The 15,478-nt window shown below is 39.6% G+C and overlaps 1 protein-coding gene across 1 annotated transcript; it reads left to right on the top strand.

The window, feature by feature from the left end:
* The first annotated feature begins 214 nt into the window (after positions 1-214).
* LOC134748109 (translation initiation factor IF-2, mitochondrial) lies at positions 215-14,688 on the top strand. The gene is made up of 16 exons (XM_063682805.1): positions 215-489; positions 570-708; positions 877-997; positions 1,572-1,735; positions 1,884-2,064; positions 2,537-2,713; positions 3,431-3,480; positions 4,568-4,782; positions 5,057-5,135; positions 5,322-5,447; positions 6,272-6,424; positions 6,829-6,901; positions 11,802-11,923; positions 12,353-12,536; positions 13,487-13,627; positions 14,498-14,688. The coding sequence occupies exons 1-16, from the start codon at positions 467-469 to the stop codon at positions 14,668-14,670; spliced, it is 2,121 nt and encodes a 706-aa protein (XP_063538875.1). The 5' UTR covers positions 215-466; the 3' UTR covers positions 14,671-14,688.
* Positions 14,689-15,478: the final 790 nt, after the last annotated feature.

Raw genomic sequence — 15,478 nt, 5'->3', positions numbered from 1 at the left:
GGTCAAACCAAATTGTCAGTAAATAAGAACAAAAAAAACTACACATCCTTTTCTTTTGGGTTTTAGTATAGTAGCTAGTACTACAGACAGACAAAGATAGTATGATTCTCGTCTATGTTTGAAATGAGACAGTCCTTTGACAAACTATAATTACAGTACAGTAACAAAACGCAAGTTACCTTATCTGTGTTTGATGTCAGTTGTCACTGTTGTCAGATTTGTATTGTCAAAAGTTGAGGTTATGTTTTGCAGTTCTAATTCCTGCATTCACGTAGAATTTTTTGGCTAACTCGCTAGATTCTTTCACAATTATGCTAAAAAGTAGTGTATATATGGCCACCAAGCGCCTCGGTTTCTAATAAAGTTTTTATATGGTTATTAAATTTTTTATAACCCTAACTTTATTTACATGTTACCATTGTGTAATTACTATTTAGTTCTAATTTAGTATTTTATAAAAGTTAACATGTACAGGAACCTTTTACTACGGTAAGTACAAAAGTTAGTTTTGTTCAGAATGAATAATTCTACTTAGATTATGTTGTATAACAACTTTATCTCCTTTTCAGTTTACCCATTAGATCATTGAAAAGAGAAACACTGCCACTATTAACAAGCATCAAAAAAACACCAGATATTAGTATTCAGGCTCGTCAACTGTCAGTAACATGTATCTATTGCAAGAAACGAAGATCCATAGAAGAAAAGGTGTGTAATAACAGCTTTCAGACACCTGGATCCAGTAATAACGATAGTATAGCAAACTAACTGTCAAGTTTCGTTGCTCTCTTATGTACCATTTACCATTTAAGTTCTATTGTTAAAACATTTATTATTTGCGTGCTGTAATGTTGCTAAGAATTTTGTTTATTTTAGGCTGTAGAAACTCAAGGCAGGCCAGCTATCAGATATTCCCCGAAAGCGGGCTCAGAAGTGGTGGGCATATGGAGGAACATGACAGTGAGAGATGTGGCTGAGGTGCTTAAGAAGGATGTTGGTATGTATTGCTTATCCTTCGTTTCTGATACTGAAAACAATGATGTTCTGAACAGTTAGGAGATGTGTATGTGAGGCAGAGATAAGCATTATTCGAATATTTTTTTATAGGAATAATCATTCGAATAAAAAATAATTCACAATTTTTTTATTCACTAAATCAATCACGAATGATTTATTCGAGGATGAGTTATTCGCATAAAAATGCATACATGATGATGAACTTTTAGGGTTCCGTACCCAACGGATCCTATTACTAAGACTCCGCTATCCGTCTGTCTGTCACCAGGCTGTATCTCATGAACTGTGATAGCTAGACAGTTGAAATTTTCACAGATGATGTATTTCTGTTGCCGCTGTAATAGCAAATAATAAAAACAGAATAAAATAAATATTTAAGTGGGGCTCCCATACAACAAACGTGATTTTTTGCCGTTTTTTTGGGTAATGGTACAGAACCCTTAGTGCGTGAGTCCGACTCCATATGATTGACTGACAGGCATTAAGTACATTTTTTTTGTATTTTTTGCAATAAAGTTAAAATAAATAAATAAATATTTTTTGTCTATTTTCAGACCATGTCTTCAAAGTGTTGGAGTTTGCGGACAAGACATCAGACATAAACTACAAAGCAGACACTGTAATACACAACCCGCAGGTTGTTCGCGACATAGTCAAAATATCAGGATTCAGGTTCAAACTGGTGCCTAGGCCTGATGAAGAGGCAGAGGTCGAGGAGGCAAGTGACATTTATACATTCTTTTATTTCACTTGTAAGTAAGGAAAATATTAGAATGTAATAAAATGCGGAGAACCAGGTTCGTCTTACCACATCATTCTAGAGTCAAAGGAATTTAAACCTTATTTATTTTATTTATGTTTTGTAGAACAAGGACGCAGTCCAAGCCCCGCCCGCGCCGCCAGAAGCTCTGCGACCCCGGCCACCCGTCGTGTGCGTCATGGGACACGTCGACCACGGGAAAACTACACTACTAGACGCTTTGAGAGACACGTCTGTTGTGGATCAGGAGTTTGGGGGCATTACGCAGCATATTGGAGCGTTTGAAGGTTGGACTTTAATATACTAGGTTTTGAGGTCGATATTGAAGAACGCTGTCCCAGCATCGCCCGCGCCGCCCGAAGCGCTGTGACCGTCGTCAACGTATAGGGACATAGACCACGGCAAAACTACACTAGACGCTTTGAGAGGCACCTCTGCTGTGGGTCAGGAGTTTGGTGGCATCACGCAGCATATAGGAGCGTTTGTAGGTTGAGATTACTTGAGATTATCTATTCTACACTGGTGTTATGGACATTACTACTTTATTGAACGCGTTTAGAAACAACTCCGATTTGGAGCAGGAGTTTGGTGGCATTGCGCTTTAAGTATTAGGTTTTAAGGTCGAAGTTTTCTGTTCACTCTCGTTAGTTAAGTACCGAGAATGTGTAATGACCTTCTTGGAGACATCTACACTTGACATACATTAAGCTTTTGCAGTGAATTATTTCTATGAACTAAATTTATTTCCCTCGTCCACAGTAAAACTGGCGTCCGGTGAAACAGTAACATTCCTCGACACGCCCGGGCACGCGGCGTTCACAGCCATGCGGTCTCGTGGCGCGTTCGCCACCGACATAGTGGTGCTAGTGGTCGCTGCCGACGATGGCGTCATGGAGCAGACTGTTGAGTCGGTGCGAATGGCGAGGGAAGCTAACGGTCAGTTACTAATGTATAAAAAAAATACTAGCAACTATTTCTATCCAGTGAAATTAACGTCAGGCGAAACAGTAAAATTCCTCAACACGCCCGGCCACGCGGCTTTCACAGCCATGCGATCTCCGACATAGTGGTGGTCGCTGCTTACGATGGCGTCATGGAGCAGCCCGTAGAGTCTGTAAAGATGGCGAGGGAAGCTAATGGTTAGTGACTAATGAATACATGTAATGTAGGATTTTTTTTAATTTTTTATTAGCGACTTGCTGTCTGGTGTTAAACTGGCAGGTGGCAGCAAAAGTAAGACATATCATTTCATAGGTATTTATTTATTTATTTATTTAATCTTTATTGCACAAAAGAAAATACAAATGTATTAAAGGCGGACTTAATGCTACAAGGCATTCTCTACCAGTCAACCTTCGGGCAAAGCAGATAACTTGTAGGCGGTGCAACATCACGTTGTAATTACAAAACAAAGTAGGTATTTTACACAACTCATACAACTAAACAAATACAAGTAATATAAATAATACATACATATATAATTAAAATATATATATAGAAGAAGAAGAAGAAGAAAGGTAATCAAGTGGATCAATCTTTCATTTTCGTACTCGCTATGATTACCGCAAATAGGTGATTTTTAAGAGAATTTTATGACATTACTAATTATCGCTGTAGTATAAACGTTGTTTGAATGTACTGTTTTGTTTCCAGTGCCCATTCTGGTGGCGATCAACAAAATCGACAAGCCAGGTGTGAACATTGTAGGTATGCCTCAAGTTTAGTTTTTTTGTTGAGCAGCTCACACATTAATATTTTTTTATTTTAAAAACTACCCTTGAAAATAAGTATAATCTATATTTTATAAATCGGTAATTAATTGATTAATTACCGATTTATAATTAATACTACATAAACTATCATCTTCTGTGACCTGTGAGTAATTTCATTATGCTTAATTCACTACAACGCTTTACCGATATAACCAACCAACCAACCAGCAACCAGGCAACCAGGGTTACGAATTTACGAAAGCGATGAATATTTAGCATCAAATAAAGTAATTTGGTAGTTCAGTTAGTCGAGCGGTGGGCCAGTGTCCTGAGACCGGATTTAGAATCACGCTCCAGGCAGTGATTTTTTCCATTTTAAAAATTGTAATAAAATTTGCAGTGGACATCAGTTTTGGAATCGGGGTCCCTTTGTTTGACATAATTATTGAAAGTCATAATGTAACGATTGTCAGATTATCATTAGTCATAATTCTGAAACCGTTAACTTTTCAGGATATTCGTAAGGTTATCCTATCTATAGATAGGTTATGTTTGTTTTATGGCAATCCTGAAAAGTTACGCGTTTCTGAAAAAAACCAAATTATGACTAACGAAAATGTGGACAAACAATACATTATGACTTAAAACTTTATGGGAAACAATAGAGACCCTTGTAATCACTTTGGCAACAACACTATTGTCAAAGATAGATATAACTCCGTAATAGATAGATACAGTCTAAGGAAAAAACGTGCCTCGAAAATCAAGAAAATTTGATTCTCGTTCAGAGGGCGCTACTAGTTTTGGCCTACAGTCGTATAGATGGCGTTGACGGTTTCGTTTGTTATTTAACAATTTTAACGCATATCAGTGAAAGAACATGGTTCAAAATCAAAAAAATAATTAATGCAAATAAAAAAAATCATATATCTATATTTAAATACATTCTATCGTATTTTTATAAATCTTCATTTTTAGTTTTAAAGTGTGTCGACAGATGGCAGTGAATTTACTGGGGTTACAAAATTTACTATGACAGTACCGCTCTAGTATAAGTTACTCTATGCTATTGTTCTAGGAAAACACGATGCGCTCCCTAGCGCAGCAGGGCGTGGTTTGCGAAGCTCTCGGCGGCGACGTCCAAGCGATCCCAGTCTCAGCGCTGAAGAAGACCAATCTGGATACTTTAGTGGAAGCGTTGACGCTGCAAGCTCAGCTTATGGAGTTGAAGGCGGACCCGAGCGGATATGTCGAGGGAGTTGTCATTGAGGCTCAACTTGATCCTAGAACAGGGTGTGTATATGCTCTAAGTTTGGGTGAAAATTTCGGGCTCGGGTTTGCGAGTCTCGTGTCAAGAGTTCACCAAATATATTAAATTCCACATTACTCTGACAATGTTTTTACTCTAACATCTAAATGCCATAATGCAATGATTATAAGCCAAATTTAACTGGAATAAAAACAATCTGGATCTAAATTCGACATCGCCGCTATTTAGAGCTGACTTTTACTAATATATTTTCCTCTAATTTGTCTTTTACATTTAATGTAAATATTATGTTTTTAGAAAGCAAGCTACAGTCCTGGTGCAAAGAGGAACTCTACGCCGCGGCAGTATCATTGTAGCTGGTAGTGGCTGGGCCAAGGTACGACGTTTGTGCAAAAACTATATCGCTAATCCTACCGTAAAAAGTTCCATGTTCTTTTGTTTTTGCATCGTCTTCTAAGCCTTTAGAGTCTTTACAATAACCATTCACAATTGTTTTGACTGACAGTTTTTTTCTTTTGTTGGCAGATTTTTTTCAGGCCTAATTTCTGTAATATTTTTGTAGGTGCGCGTGTTAAACTCTGCTGAAGGCCGTGTCGTGCTGGAAGCGCCGCCATCAACCCCCGTGTCGGTGCTGGGCTGGCGGGAGCTGCCCTCCGCCGGCGACCAGGTGCTCGAAGTCAGCTCGGAGGTAACAACCCTTTTAACCTTCATACTGATGCTACTGGTCGAGGTTTGGGTACAATGCTGTGTTAAGTGTATCTCTGCGGAGAACCTTGTCCTGATGTTGGAAGCGCCGCCATCAACTCCCGTGTCGGTGCTGGGCTGGCGTGAGTTGCCCTCTGCCGGTGCTCGAAGTCAGCTCTGAGGTAACTACCTTCAACATACTAATCTTTAAACTAGTGCAATGTCATTTTAAGTCCGTTAAACTCCTTTGCGGATCAAGGGGTGTTTGAAGGTCCTCTGTCGATTAGGCAGTAGCCCAGTAGGGTAAAACCTGTTGCGCGAAGTTAACTCCAAAACAATCCTTTTAACCTTCACACTGATGCTAGCAGTGGAGTTTCGGGTGCAATTGTTAATGTGTTATACTCCGCGGAGGGCCGAGCATTTTTTGCCGAAAGGTGTCCTCGGAGATGCGCATTGACTTTGGACTGGTGCTATCGATTCCTGTGTCGCCGCTAGCTTGCTACTAGGTAACATATATGTGACTTTCCATATCAAAATGTATCTTACGTAGTAGGTACTCTCTTAGAGACTTCATAAACTTTTAGTGTATTATTACTTATTAAATATATTAATAACGGGTCACTCACGTGTTTTAAGTCGAAAACGCTCGACATGTTTCACTCCGTACCGACGTGTTACCGTGTCACCGTCGACGCAAGCTCCTGATGACGCTGCTCGGTACGGAGTGAAACATGTCGAGCGTTTTCGACTTAAAACACGTGAGTGACCCGTTATTAATATATTTAATATGTCTGTGTCTCACGGAAGTTTTGGTAATAACTTGTCTAGAAACGCGCCGCCGAGGTGATGAAATGGCGACACAACCAGCGTATGAAGGAGAAGCAAACCTCCGACCACGAAGTGATCGCCGCTAAGGAGGCCACTCATCGCCAGCAGTACCGCCAGCAACTGGACAGGAAACGAGCTATGGGCAGGATGCGGGTAAGGGGTCGTCCGCACTCCTCCTCCTCCCCTTGTCACACTTTTTCAAAGAAAAAAAATAGGTCTTTAATAAGTACTGTCACACTTGGCATTTCAAAATTGATGTTAATTGTGGGGCGTATTTTAATTAAAATAATGTCATTAAATATTTTTTTTATAACTTTTCATTTTATAATATTTTTAATAAGAAATCAAATGCAAAATAAAAATTTTCAGAGTATATAACGCTTTATAAATTAATAAAAGTCAATCGATTTTTGTTAAACTGGAAGCTAAGCAAACTTTAAACGCCAAATATTATAGTCGGTGTAAGAAAGTCAATTTAGACAGTTATGAATCGACCCTTATATTTAAGAAGCTCAGACTTACCGTTTAATTGATAACCTAGTGTCTTACTCACACAGTTACGACCCGTGGGACCGCGGCAGAAGATGATTCAGTACGACGACCATCCGACGCTCAGCGTTATCGTTAAAGGTAACATTACGAGACAATGCTTACTAAGTTCATCTGCTTTTCAATGTCAAAGGAGGAAGGAAGAGCGTGTAAATTCTTTTTCATTTCTCACGCTCTGAAAGAGGGTCATTGTTGTTCTAAAAGGTGTGCAGAAAATGATACGTGTCTGCACTAGAGCATTTTACGTTCGAAGTACGATTTTTTTACTTTTTTTACGATAAGCAATTGAAATTTGAATTTAAATGGATTTTTTATACAATTTCCATTATGATATTTGACTCTCCGTTCCATAAATAACGATACTTTTGCCTAAATTGTTAATTGAAAGTACCCTCAAGAAATACTATAAAAATGTATACTTAGTCATGTTTAAAAAACACATTCATTTTACTTTTCTCGTATTCGAAATGAAAAGTAGAGTGTTTAACTCGGGTGAAAGGCATCATTTCAGCCTCGGACTATTGGCGCTCTCACTGCGTTCGAGCGCCAAAATACCTCGGCAGGAATGAGTGCCTTTCATCCCTTGGTTAACAATCTACTATTACAGTACATATGGTGCTACTTTCTCGCACTAGTGCGTCAAATAGCACTTTTCGTGCATATGGTGAAAGTTTAAAGGGCCATATGTACTGTAAAACGTTGTACGATACACGTGCGAATAGGTAATTCGCAACTCGTGACGATTTAAAACACTCCCTGCGGTCGTGTTTTAATTTATCGCCACTCGTTTCGAATTTCCTCTTTTCCGCACTTGTATCGTAAATAACTATACTGTTTTTTTGTTGTTGAGTATTATAAAAATTAACACCAACGTGTTATCTTAATAAACTAACCTGGGAGAGACTGGATCGAACACTCGTACTACGATTGCAGAATGTACCTACGTTAGAGTTGAGAAAATCTGCATCCATTTTATTATAATCTACATCAAAGAATGTAATGAAAATGCCCGCCCACATGGGTGACACTTTATAGCTAGAGATCTTAGATCCCGTTTTCTAAGGGGACCTTGCATTTTTGAGACAAAGCAAACCGCTTGGAACAGGTGTTCCTGGGGGTGATCTGAGCTGATTTAGCCCAGTTGCCACGAGGTTCCCCCCAGCAGGTGGGCAGGGCAGGGGGGGGGGAAAGTTCCTCCGGCGCGCCCCACTCTAAGCTTTATATCTGCATACATCTAGCAAATATATCAAGTTTGGTGTCTTTTTCGTATAATTCGAGGATGAAGAATTCATTTCTGTGACTAAATTTTCACTCACCTATACAAAAAATACGAGAAATTCAAAATTCAAAAATTTTCTTTACACTTTTTTTTTCGAAAATCCTCTACAAAATTAAAACTATGGCGATTTGCTCTAGAAAAAAAATACCTGTGAATAGCCCAGTTATCCTTCTATATAAAATAGTAAACTTGTCAAACATTTTTCTTTTATAACTCTGTTAAAAAAATGTTTTGTGTCGCGCGGCGTACCCGTGTTGTAAGAGCGGTATGCAGCTTTTAGGATTTTTAAGTATGTTTAGATGATTTCTGATAAGTTGTTATTCTTCTGGTTGTAGATTACATTAATAAATTACTTCTGGATGTGATATATAGTTGGTCAAGCAAATCATGTCAGCAGAAAAAGGCGCGAAATTCAAATTTTATATGGGACGATATCCCTTCGCGCCTACATTTTATAAATTTGCCAGTAGTTATTATAAATGTGATAAAATTAACATAGTTAGATGTTTGACAAAAATGCGGGTTAAAATTAGATATCTATTGTTCGCAATTGTCACTACATGCACATAGGTCCGTACATTTTAGTTTTTTTAACGCAGTTGCACCTCCTTGCTCATTTGTTTTGCAGCGGCAACGAATAATCTCCAAACAAGTAGCAGCCGCCGCAGGTCGGCTTGTCCATATGGGCTCCCAATAACCATTTTGTTTGGACCAGCCCCAGTCAGCAGGGCATGGTAGCTGTTGCTGAGAGGATATAATCTGAAACCTCCTCCCCAAACTCCTCCTTGGTAAACTGCACGGAGAATATGTTTACGTAGGGCATCTTCTGTTGGAGGCAGATTCTCTAACTCACGGTTTCTTAAACTTTTTGCTGTCACGGACCATTTTCACAATTTAAACAATTCCACGGACCCCGGTTAAAATATATTTTAGAAAAATAATAAAAACCCTTATTTGTATTTTAAAATTTACTTTTATTATAAGTTTCATTACACTTAGGTCTCGTCAAGTTTATTACAACATTTCCTAATAAGTATGTTTACAGTACATATTTGACTTACTGCGGACCCCTGATAAACATGCTACGAACCCCTAAGGGGTCCGTGGACCCCACTTTAAGAAACCCTGCTCTAACTGGAGATTTCTTATTGTATAAAGTACTCTTCGGCACTCGACACTCGTACCTAGTACTTGTACTGTACCTGATCTGAAATCAGTAACAAAATGCATAGTGTTAAAATACTGTCTAGGAATCAATTCACACCTCTTAATTCAAATCTGTCCAGACTTAAAAATGTAAGACTCTTACTTGTGATACAAGACCATAACAAATTTTTCCAATATTGGCAAATTTGGCAACGCCTGCTCAGTATTGCCTTGTTTGTCGTATTTAAATCCCTCTGTTACAGCAGGATATGCCCTCCAAGCTTGAAATACGCTTTTTTTCACCTTTCCACACAAAAAAGAAACAGTGTCGCAACCTGAAAAGGCGTGGAAGAATGCCAAGACTACTGTATTTTCTGGTCCTGTGAAATAAATTATATATCTATGCGTTACAAATAAAATCATATATTTAAAGAAAGTTTGCAGCAGTTATAAGCTTGGAGCGCATATCCTGCTGTAACGAAGGGATTTAAATTTGGCAAACAAGGCAATATTGAGCAGGCGTTGCCAATATTGGAAAAATTTGTTATTGTCTTATATGACAAGTAACTCAAGTAAGTCTTACAATATTAAGTCTGAACAAATTTGAATTACGCGAGGTGTCAACCCTAGACTTATTTTAACACTATGCATTTTGTAACTGATTTCAGATCAGGTACAAGTACGAGTGTAAATGAGTGCCGAAGAAATCTCCAGTTAGAAATCTGCCTCCAACGGAAGATGCGCTAAGTAAACATTATTCTCCTCCAGTATACCAAGGAGGCTATGTTTGGGGACATATTATCCCCCTCAGCAACAGGTTATTGGGAGCCCATATGGACAAGCCTACCTGCGGCGGCTGTTGCTTGTTTAGAGCTTATTCGTTGCCGCTGCAAAACAAAATGCACAGGGAGGTGCAACTGCGTTAAAAAAAACTAAAATGCACTGACATATTTATGTGCATGTAGTGGCAATTGCGAACAATATATATCTTATTTCAACCCGCATTTTTTGTCAAACATCTAACTATGTTAATTTTATCACATCCATACTAATATTTTAAATGCGAAAGTGTGTCTTTCTGTCTGTCTATTACATCTTCACGCTTAAACCGCTGAACCGATTTACTTGAAATTCGGTGTAGAGATAGTTTGAGTCTCGGGGAAGGACATAGGATAGTTTTTATCTCAGAACTCACCCCTTAAGGGGGTGAAAAGGGGGGTGGAAGTTTATATGGGGAATCAATAAAAAGGAGATTGGATAAGTCGCGGGCAAGAACTAGTATTATATATGCGAAAGTGTGTCTGTTTGTCTGTCTGTCTATCTGTTACCTCTTCAGGCTTAAACCGCTGGACCGATTTAGTTGAAATTTTATATAGACATAGTTTGAGTCCCGGGGTGGTTTTTATATCAGAAATTATCCTTTAAGGGGGTGAAAAGGGAGGTGGATGTTTGTATCGGATATCGATAAAAAGCATATTGGATAAAAAGTAAGCTACCCAAATTACTAACTCCACGCAGACGAAGTCGCGGGCAAAAGCTAGTTAATAGTAAAGTTTTCCCAGTCTTTATTTATATATTTGTATATATATCACGTCTAGAAGTAATTTATTAATGTAATCTACGAACAGAAGAATAACAACTCATCAGAAATCATCTAAACATACTTAAAAATCCTAAGAGCTGCATACCGCTCTTACAACGCGGGTACGCCGCGCGACACAAAACATTTTTTTAACAGAGTTATAAAAGAAAAATGTTTAACAAGTTTACTATTTTATATAGAAGGATAACTGGGCTATTCACAGGTATTTTTTTTCTAGAGCAAATCGCCATAGTTTTAATTTTGTAGAGGATTTTCGAAAAAAAAAGTGTAAAGAAAATTTTTGAATTTTGAATATCTCGTATTTTTTGTATGGGTGAGTGAAAATTTAGTCACAGAAATGAATTCTTCATCCTCGAATTATACGAAAAAGACACCAAACTTGATATATTTGCTAGATGTATGCAGATATAAAGTTTAGAGTGAGGCGCGCCGGAGCCACTTTTCCCCCCCCTCCCCTGCCCACCTGCTGGGGGGGACCTCGTGGCAACCGGGCTAAATCAGCTCAGATCACCCCCAGAAACAACTGTTCCAAACGGTTTGCTTTGTCTCAAAAATGCAAGGTGGTGGACCTAAGATCTGCCACTATTTAGCGCTGTTTTTCAGCCAGAAACAGACTCCCTACCCACCTCCACAATTAATTAAATATGAAAACCGCGTTTTAACAAAATTAAATTTTTACATATATTGTCTAGGTATAGCTTAAGTGTGTAAAAATAATTGTAATTTAAAACCACTTTAAAACCCTTGTTGGGGCAATAAATTGTTTATCTATCTATCATAATTAACAGTACATATGATGCTACTTTACCACACTAATGCGATAATAAGCACATTACGTAACTATGATGAAAATTTAAAGGGCCATATGTACTGTAAAACGATACATGTGCGAATAGGTAATTCGCGAATTTCCTATTTTTCGCACTTTTAATGTACCTACTATTATGTGACAGGTGACGTGGACGGCTCCGTGGAGGCGATCCTGGATATCCTGGAGACATACGATGAGCACGGCACCGTGCGACTCGACCTTGTCCACTTTGGAGTTGGCCCTGTTATCCCTAACGACCTGGAGGTAAACTTGTTTGTAATGTCTCCTCTCCATATAATGTTATCATCCCTAAGTAAAAAGAGAAGAATCAGAATCGGAGCATTTAGATCTGATATTTGTGCCGTCAGCTCGCCATTTGAGGAAAAAACCGGACAAGTGCCAGTCGGACTCATCACCCACCGAGGGTTCCGTACTAGAAATAGATCATCTGTGAAAATTTCAATTCTCTAGCTATCACGGTTCATGTGATACAGCCTGGTGACAGACAGACAGACGGACAGCGAAGTCTTAGTAATAGGGTAGGGGTACGGAACCCTAAAAAAAATCATTGTATGTGCAAAGTTTCATTACGATCCAATACGTAGTTTTAAAATGAGAGCGGAACTACGTTTGTATGGGAAGGTGCAATTCGGCCGAGCTTGCCGGAGACTCTTGAACTCCTCTTGCTTTCAGATAGCAGAAGCCTTCAACGCCGTCATATACGCGTTCAACGTGGACTGTCCCACGCCGCTGGTCGTCGAGGCCAAGAACAAGAACATCGGCCTGAAGAAGCACAACATCATTTACAAACTCGTTGACGATGTAAAGGATGAGCTCAGTGCGAGGATTCCGAAGAGGCAGGAAGAAGAGATTATAGGTAAGAACTGATAAATATCAGATTTAAGATGACAAATGACAATAATTCCGGTAGAAGTAGTACAGCACTAGGCTATTTCCACCAGCCATTAATCCTTTCGTTGAACTTGGCTAGATGCACGCTGCTTCACTTTACCCACCACTAACTACACCACTATATAACCACTAGAGCCACCTTTCTGTCATATTTTTTTAATTAGCCTACTTTGATGTCCCACTGCTGGGCAAAGGCCTCCCCTCATTTTTTCCACTCGACCCTGTCATCGGCATTTTCCCACCATTTGAGGTAGAATGCGTCCAAGTCGTCCCGCCATCTCCTTTTCGGTGTGCCTGAACCCCGCCCTGCACCGTCTATGGTGTTCTGTCTAAATTAGTGTTTAAAATAATTTTAAACTAGTGCCAACCACGTGCGTGTGGAGAAGTGAGAGAGAGGCTATGCTGTGAGGTAGTTCCTAGGTCAAAGGTTACGGTAAGACAGATTGCACGTTTTCCGCTGGCTAGGAATCCTCGGGCAGCGAGCCTGAATCCACGCGAACCTCATCTGAGAAAGGTATGCACAATCGCACTATTTTCTGGCAGGTAAACCTTAAAAGATTTCGATTTTGCATTTAATTTTGTCGGTTCAAACATGATATAAAGATATTCTTTTGTAAAGTGACTGTGTGGCAGTCCGCTTAATTTAGTACATTAAAAAACAGTGACAATTTCAAAATGAAAGAGCATTTAGATCCGGCGAATACGCCGCCAGCATGCCATTTGCGTAAAAAAGAAGTGAGCGTTTTGCAAACTGTTCGTTCGTCATGCCAACACATCAAAGGGTCGGAAAGTGGGGTCTTGTACAATTTCTCGGTGCTAGATTTTATTATATGTCCCTCTTTTTTTCTTTAGGGTTTAAAAATATCATACAAGCCTCATGTCGCATAGATAACTGATAGAACTACCATCTCCTAGGTGAAGCCAACGTCCTCCAGCAGTTCATGGTGACGGAGGGCAAGCGCAAAGTACCTGTGGCTGGTTGCCGCTGTGTGAAGGGCGCTTTGCAACGCAACGCGCTCTACCGACTCATACGCGGCGGAGAAGTCATCTATGAAGGTAAATGCTAAAATATTTACCCTTAGCGCCACTTTTTTTTTGACCCAGGGGTAAATGCATTTACGCATTTCAACCCCCGGGCTGGGGAAGCCCATGGGGGGCGGGGGGTGCGGGTATGTGGGACTCGCTCCTCCAAAGGCTCCCTCTGCTAGACAGGGGGAGAGGAGGAGAATACCCACTAACATTCTCTCCGGCGTTTCGGCGGAGGCGCCATGTGATCGCTATAGCATTCTAAGGCACTAAGCCGGGGTTAACCGGTTAAACTGTGTTAACCCAATGTCAAATTGTACTGGTAACCATGGTAACTGCAGGTTTAACAGGTTAACCCCGGGTTAGTGGAATGGTGCAAGTGGGCCTAAGGGGTTAATTGTATCCCGGTTGATACTTTGTCAGATGATAGTTTAAATGCTATCATGAATTAAAAAAATAGTCAACCGGTTTTATTGCGGTGGGAAGTCCGTCAGCTGATCACGATAATACGTTAAGCAGCGCGCGCGCAGTGCGCGAGCGATTCAATAACGTGTAGTACCAACTTCATCGATTCGAAACCTGATTTTTCGACTTTTTCGACTTTCGCTCGATGGAAATAAATTACGAACATAGGTCTAAACGCAACGAAATTTTTTTTTTACTTTTTTGCAAAAGAGCTAGAAATATGAAAATTGCTTCAAAAAATGCGCAATTTTTTTTTTGATCGAACTCATCGATTTCTTTTTTACTTTACAAAGAGTTAAAATTCAAAATCATGATATCCGCGATCCCGGGCACGCACAACCATCTCGCTCACGCTTACGCTCGGTGAAAGCGAGAGAAGAACCTTTAAGAAATGCCAGATATGGACGCACCTTTGACCTAACGTTTTTTTTTCAGGTAAATTAGCCTCCATGAAGCACCTGAAAGACGAAGTGAACACCATAAAGCGCGACATGGAGTGCGGTTTGAGGTTGGACTCGACCGAAGTGTCCGTGAACCCAGGGGACACGTTAGTCTGTTATAAGCTTGTTGATGCTAGCGACCGGACCAGTTGGGACCCCGGTTTTTAAGACGAATTAAATATGTACCTACATACAATAGATGTTTTGTTTTAATAATCTCTTATTTACTTTCGGCCCGTAAATTGTACATCTACACTCTACAGCAATATACTTATTTGAAAATGAAGTCAACATGATCAAGTGTGACATGGAGTGCGGTTGGACTCAGCCGAACTGTTTGTGAGCCCAGGAGACGCGTGAGTCTGTTACAAGCTTGTTGACGCTAGCGACCGAATCGGTTGGGACCGGATAGGTTTTTAAAACTCAGTAAAATGTAGATACTTTGGTTTGGTTTGGTTGTAATACTTTAGATACTTTGGTTTTAATCATCTCTTCTTTACTTTCAACCCACAGATTGTACATCTATAGCTGCAATTTCAAGGTCACTACTACTTATATTATAACAGCGACACTCAGCGGTAGAAAGCAGTCGCTGTAGCCGAAAACTGCTAGGAGATGATGATGATTATTTGTAGGAAGCATGTTACAATGTACGTTTTCAAGGATCGCTATGGCGAAGCGGTGTTTTGACTATTAGCTAGTCTTAGTAGGTAATAGGGTCCCGTTTTTACCCTTTGAGTACGGAACCCTAAAAAACGATATCTTATGATTAATAGAAAGTTGTTACTCATAAGAAATACGTAATATTTTTTTTGCAGCGTTTGAGCCAAAGTGCTCAGTTGCGTCATTGTATTATGGAAGAAAAATGAAAGAATAATCATTGATGACAGAGCGCTAGGTTTGCCAAGTCCCACTGACGCTTTACACGATTCGATACTGATGAAGGAGCTCTGAAAATACTACGGCGTAGATGACT

Source organism: Cydia strobilella, chromosome 16 (genome assembly GCF_947568885.1).
Source record: "Cydia strobilella chromosome 16, ilCydStro3.1, whole genome shotgun sequence".
Lineage (NCBI taxonomy): Eukaryota > Metazoa > Arthropoda > Insecta > Lepidoptera > Tortricidae > Cydia > Cydia strobilella.
This window is presented reverse-complemented; position numbering and strand designations above follow the sequence as displayed.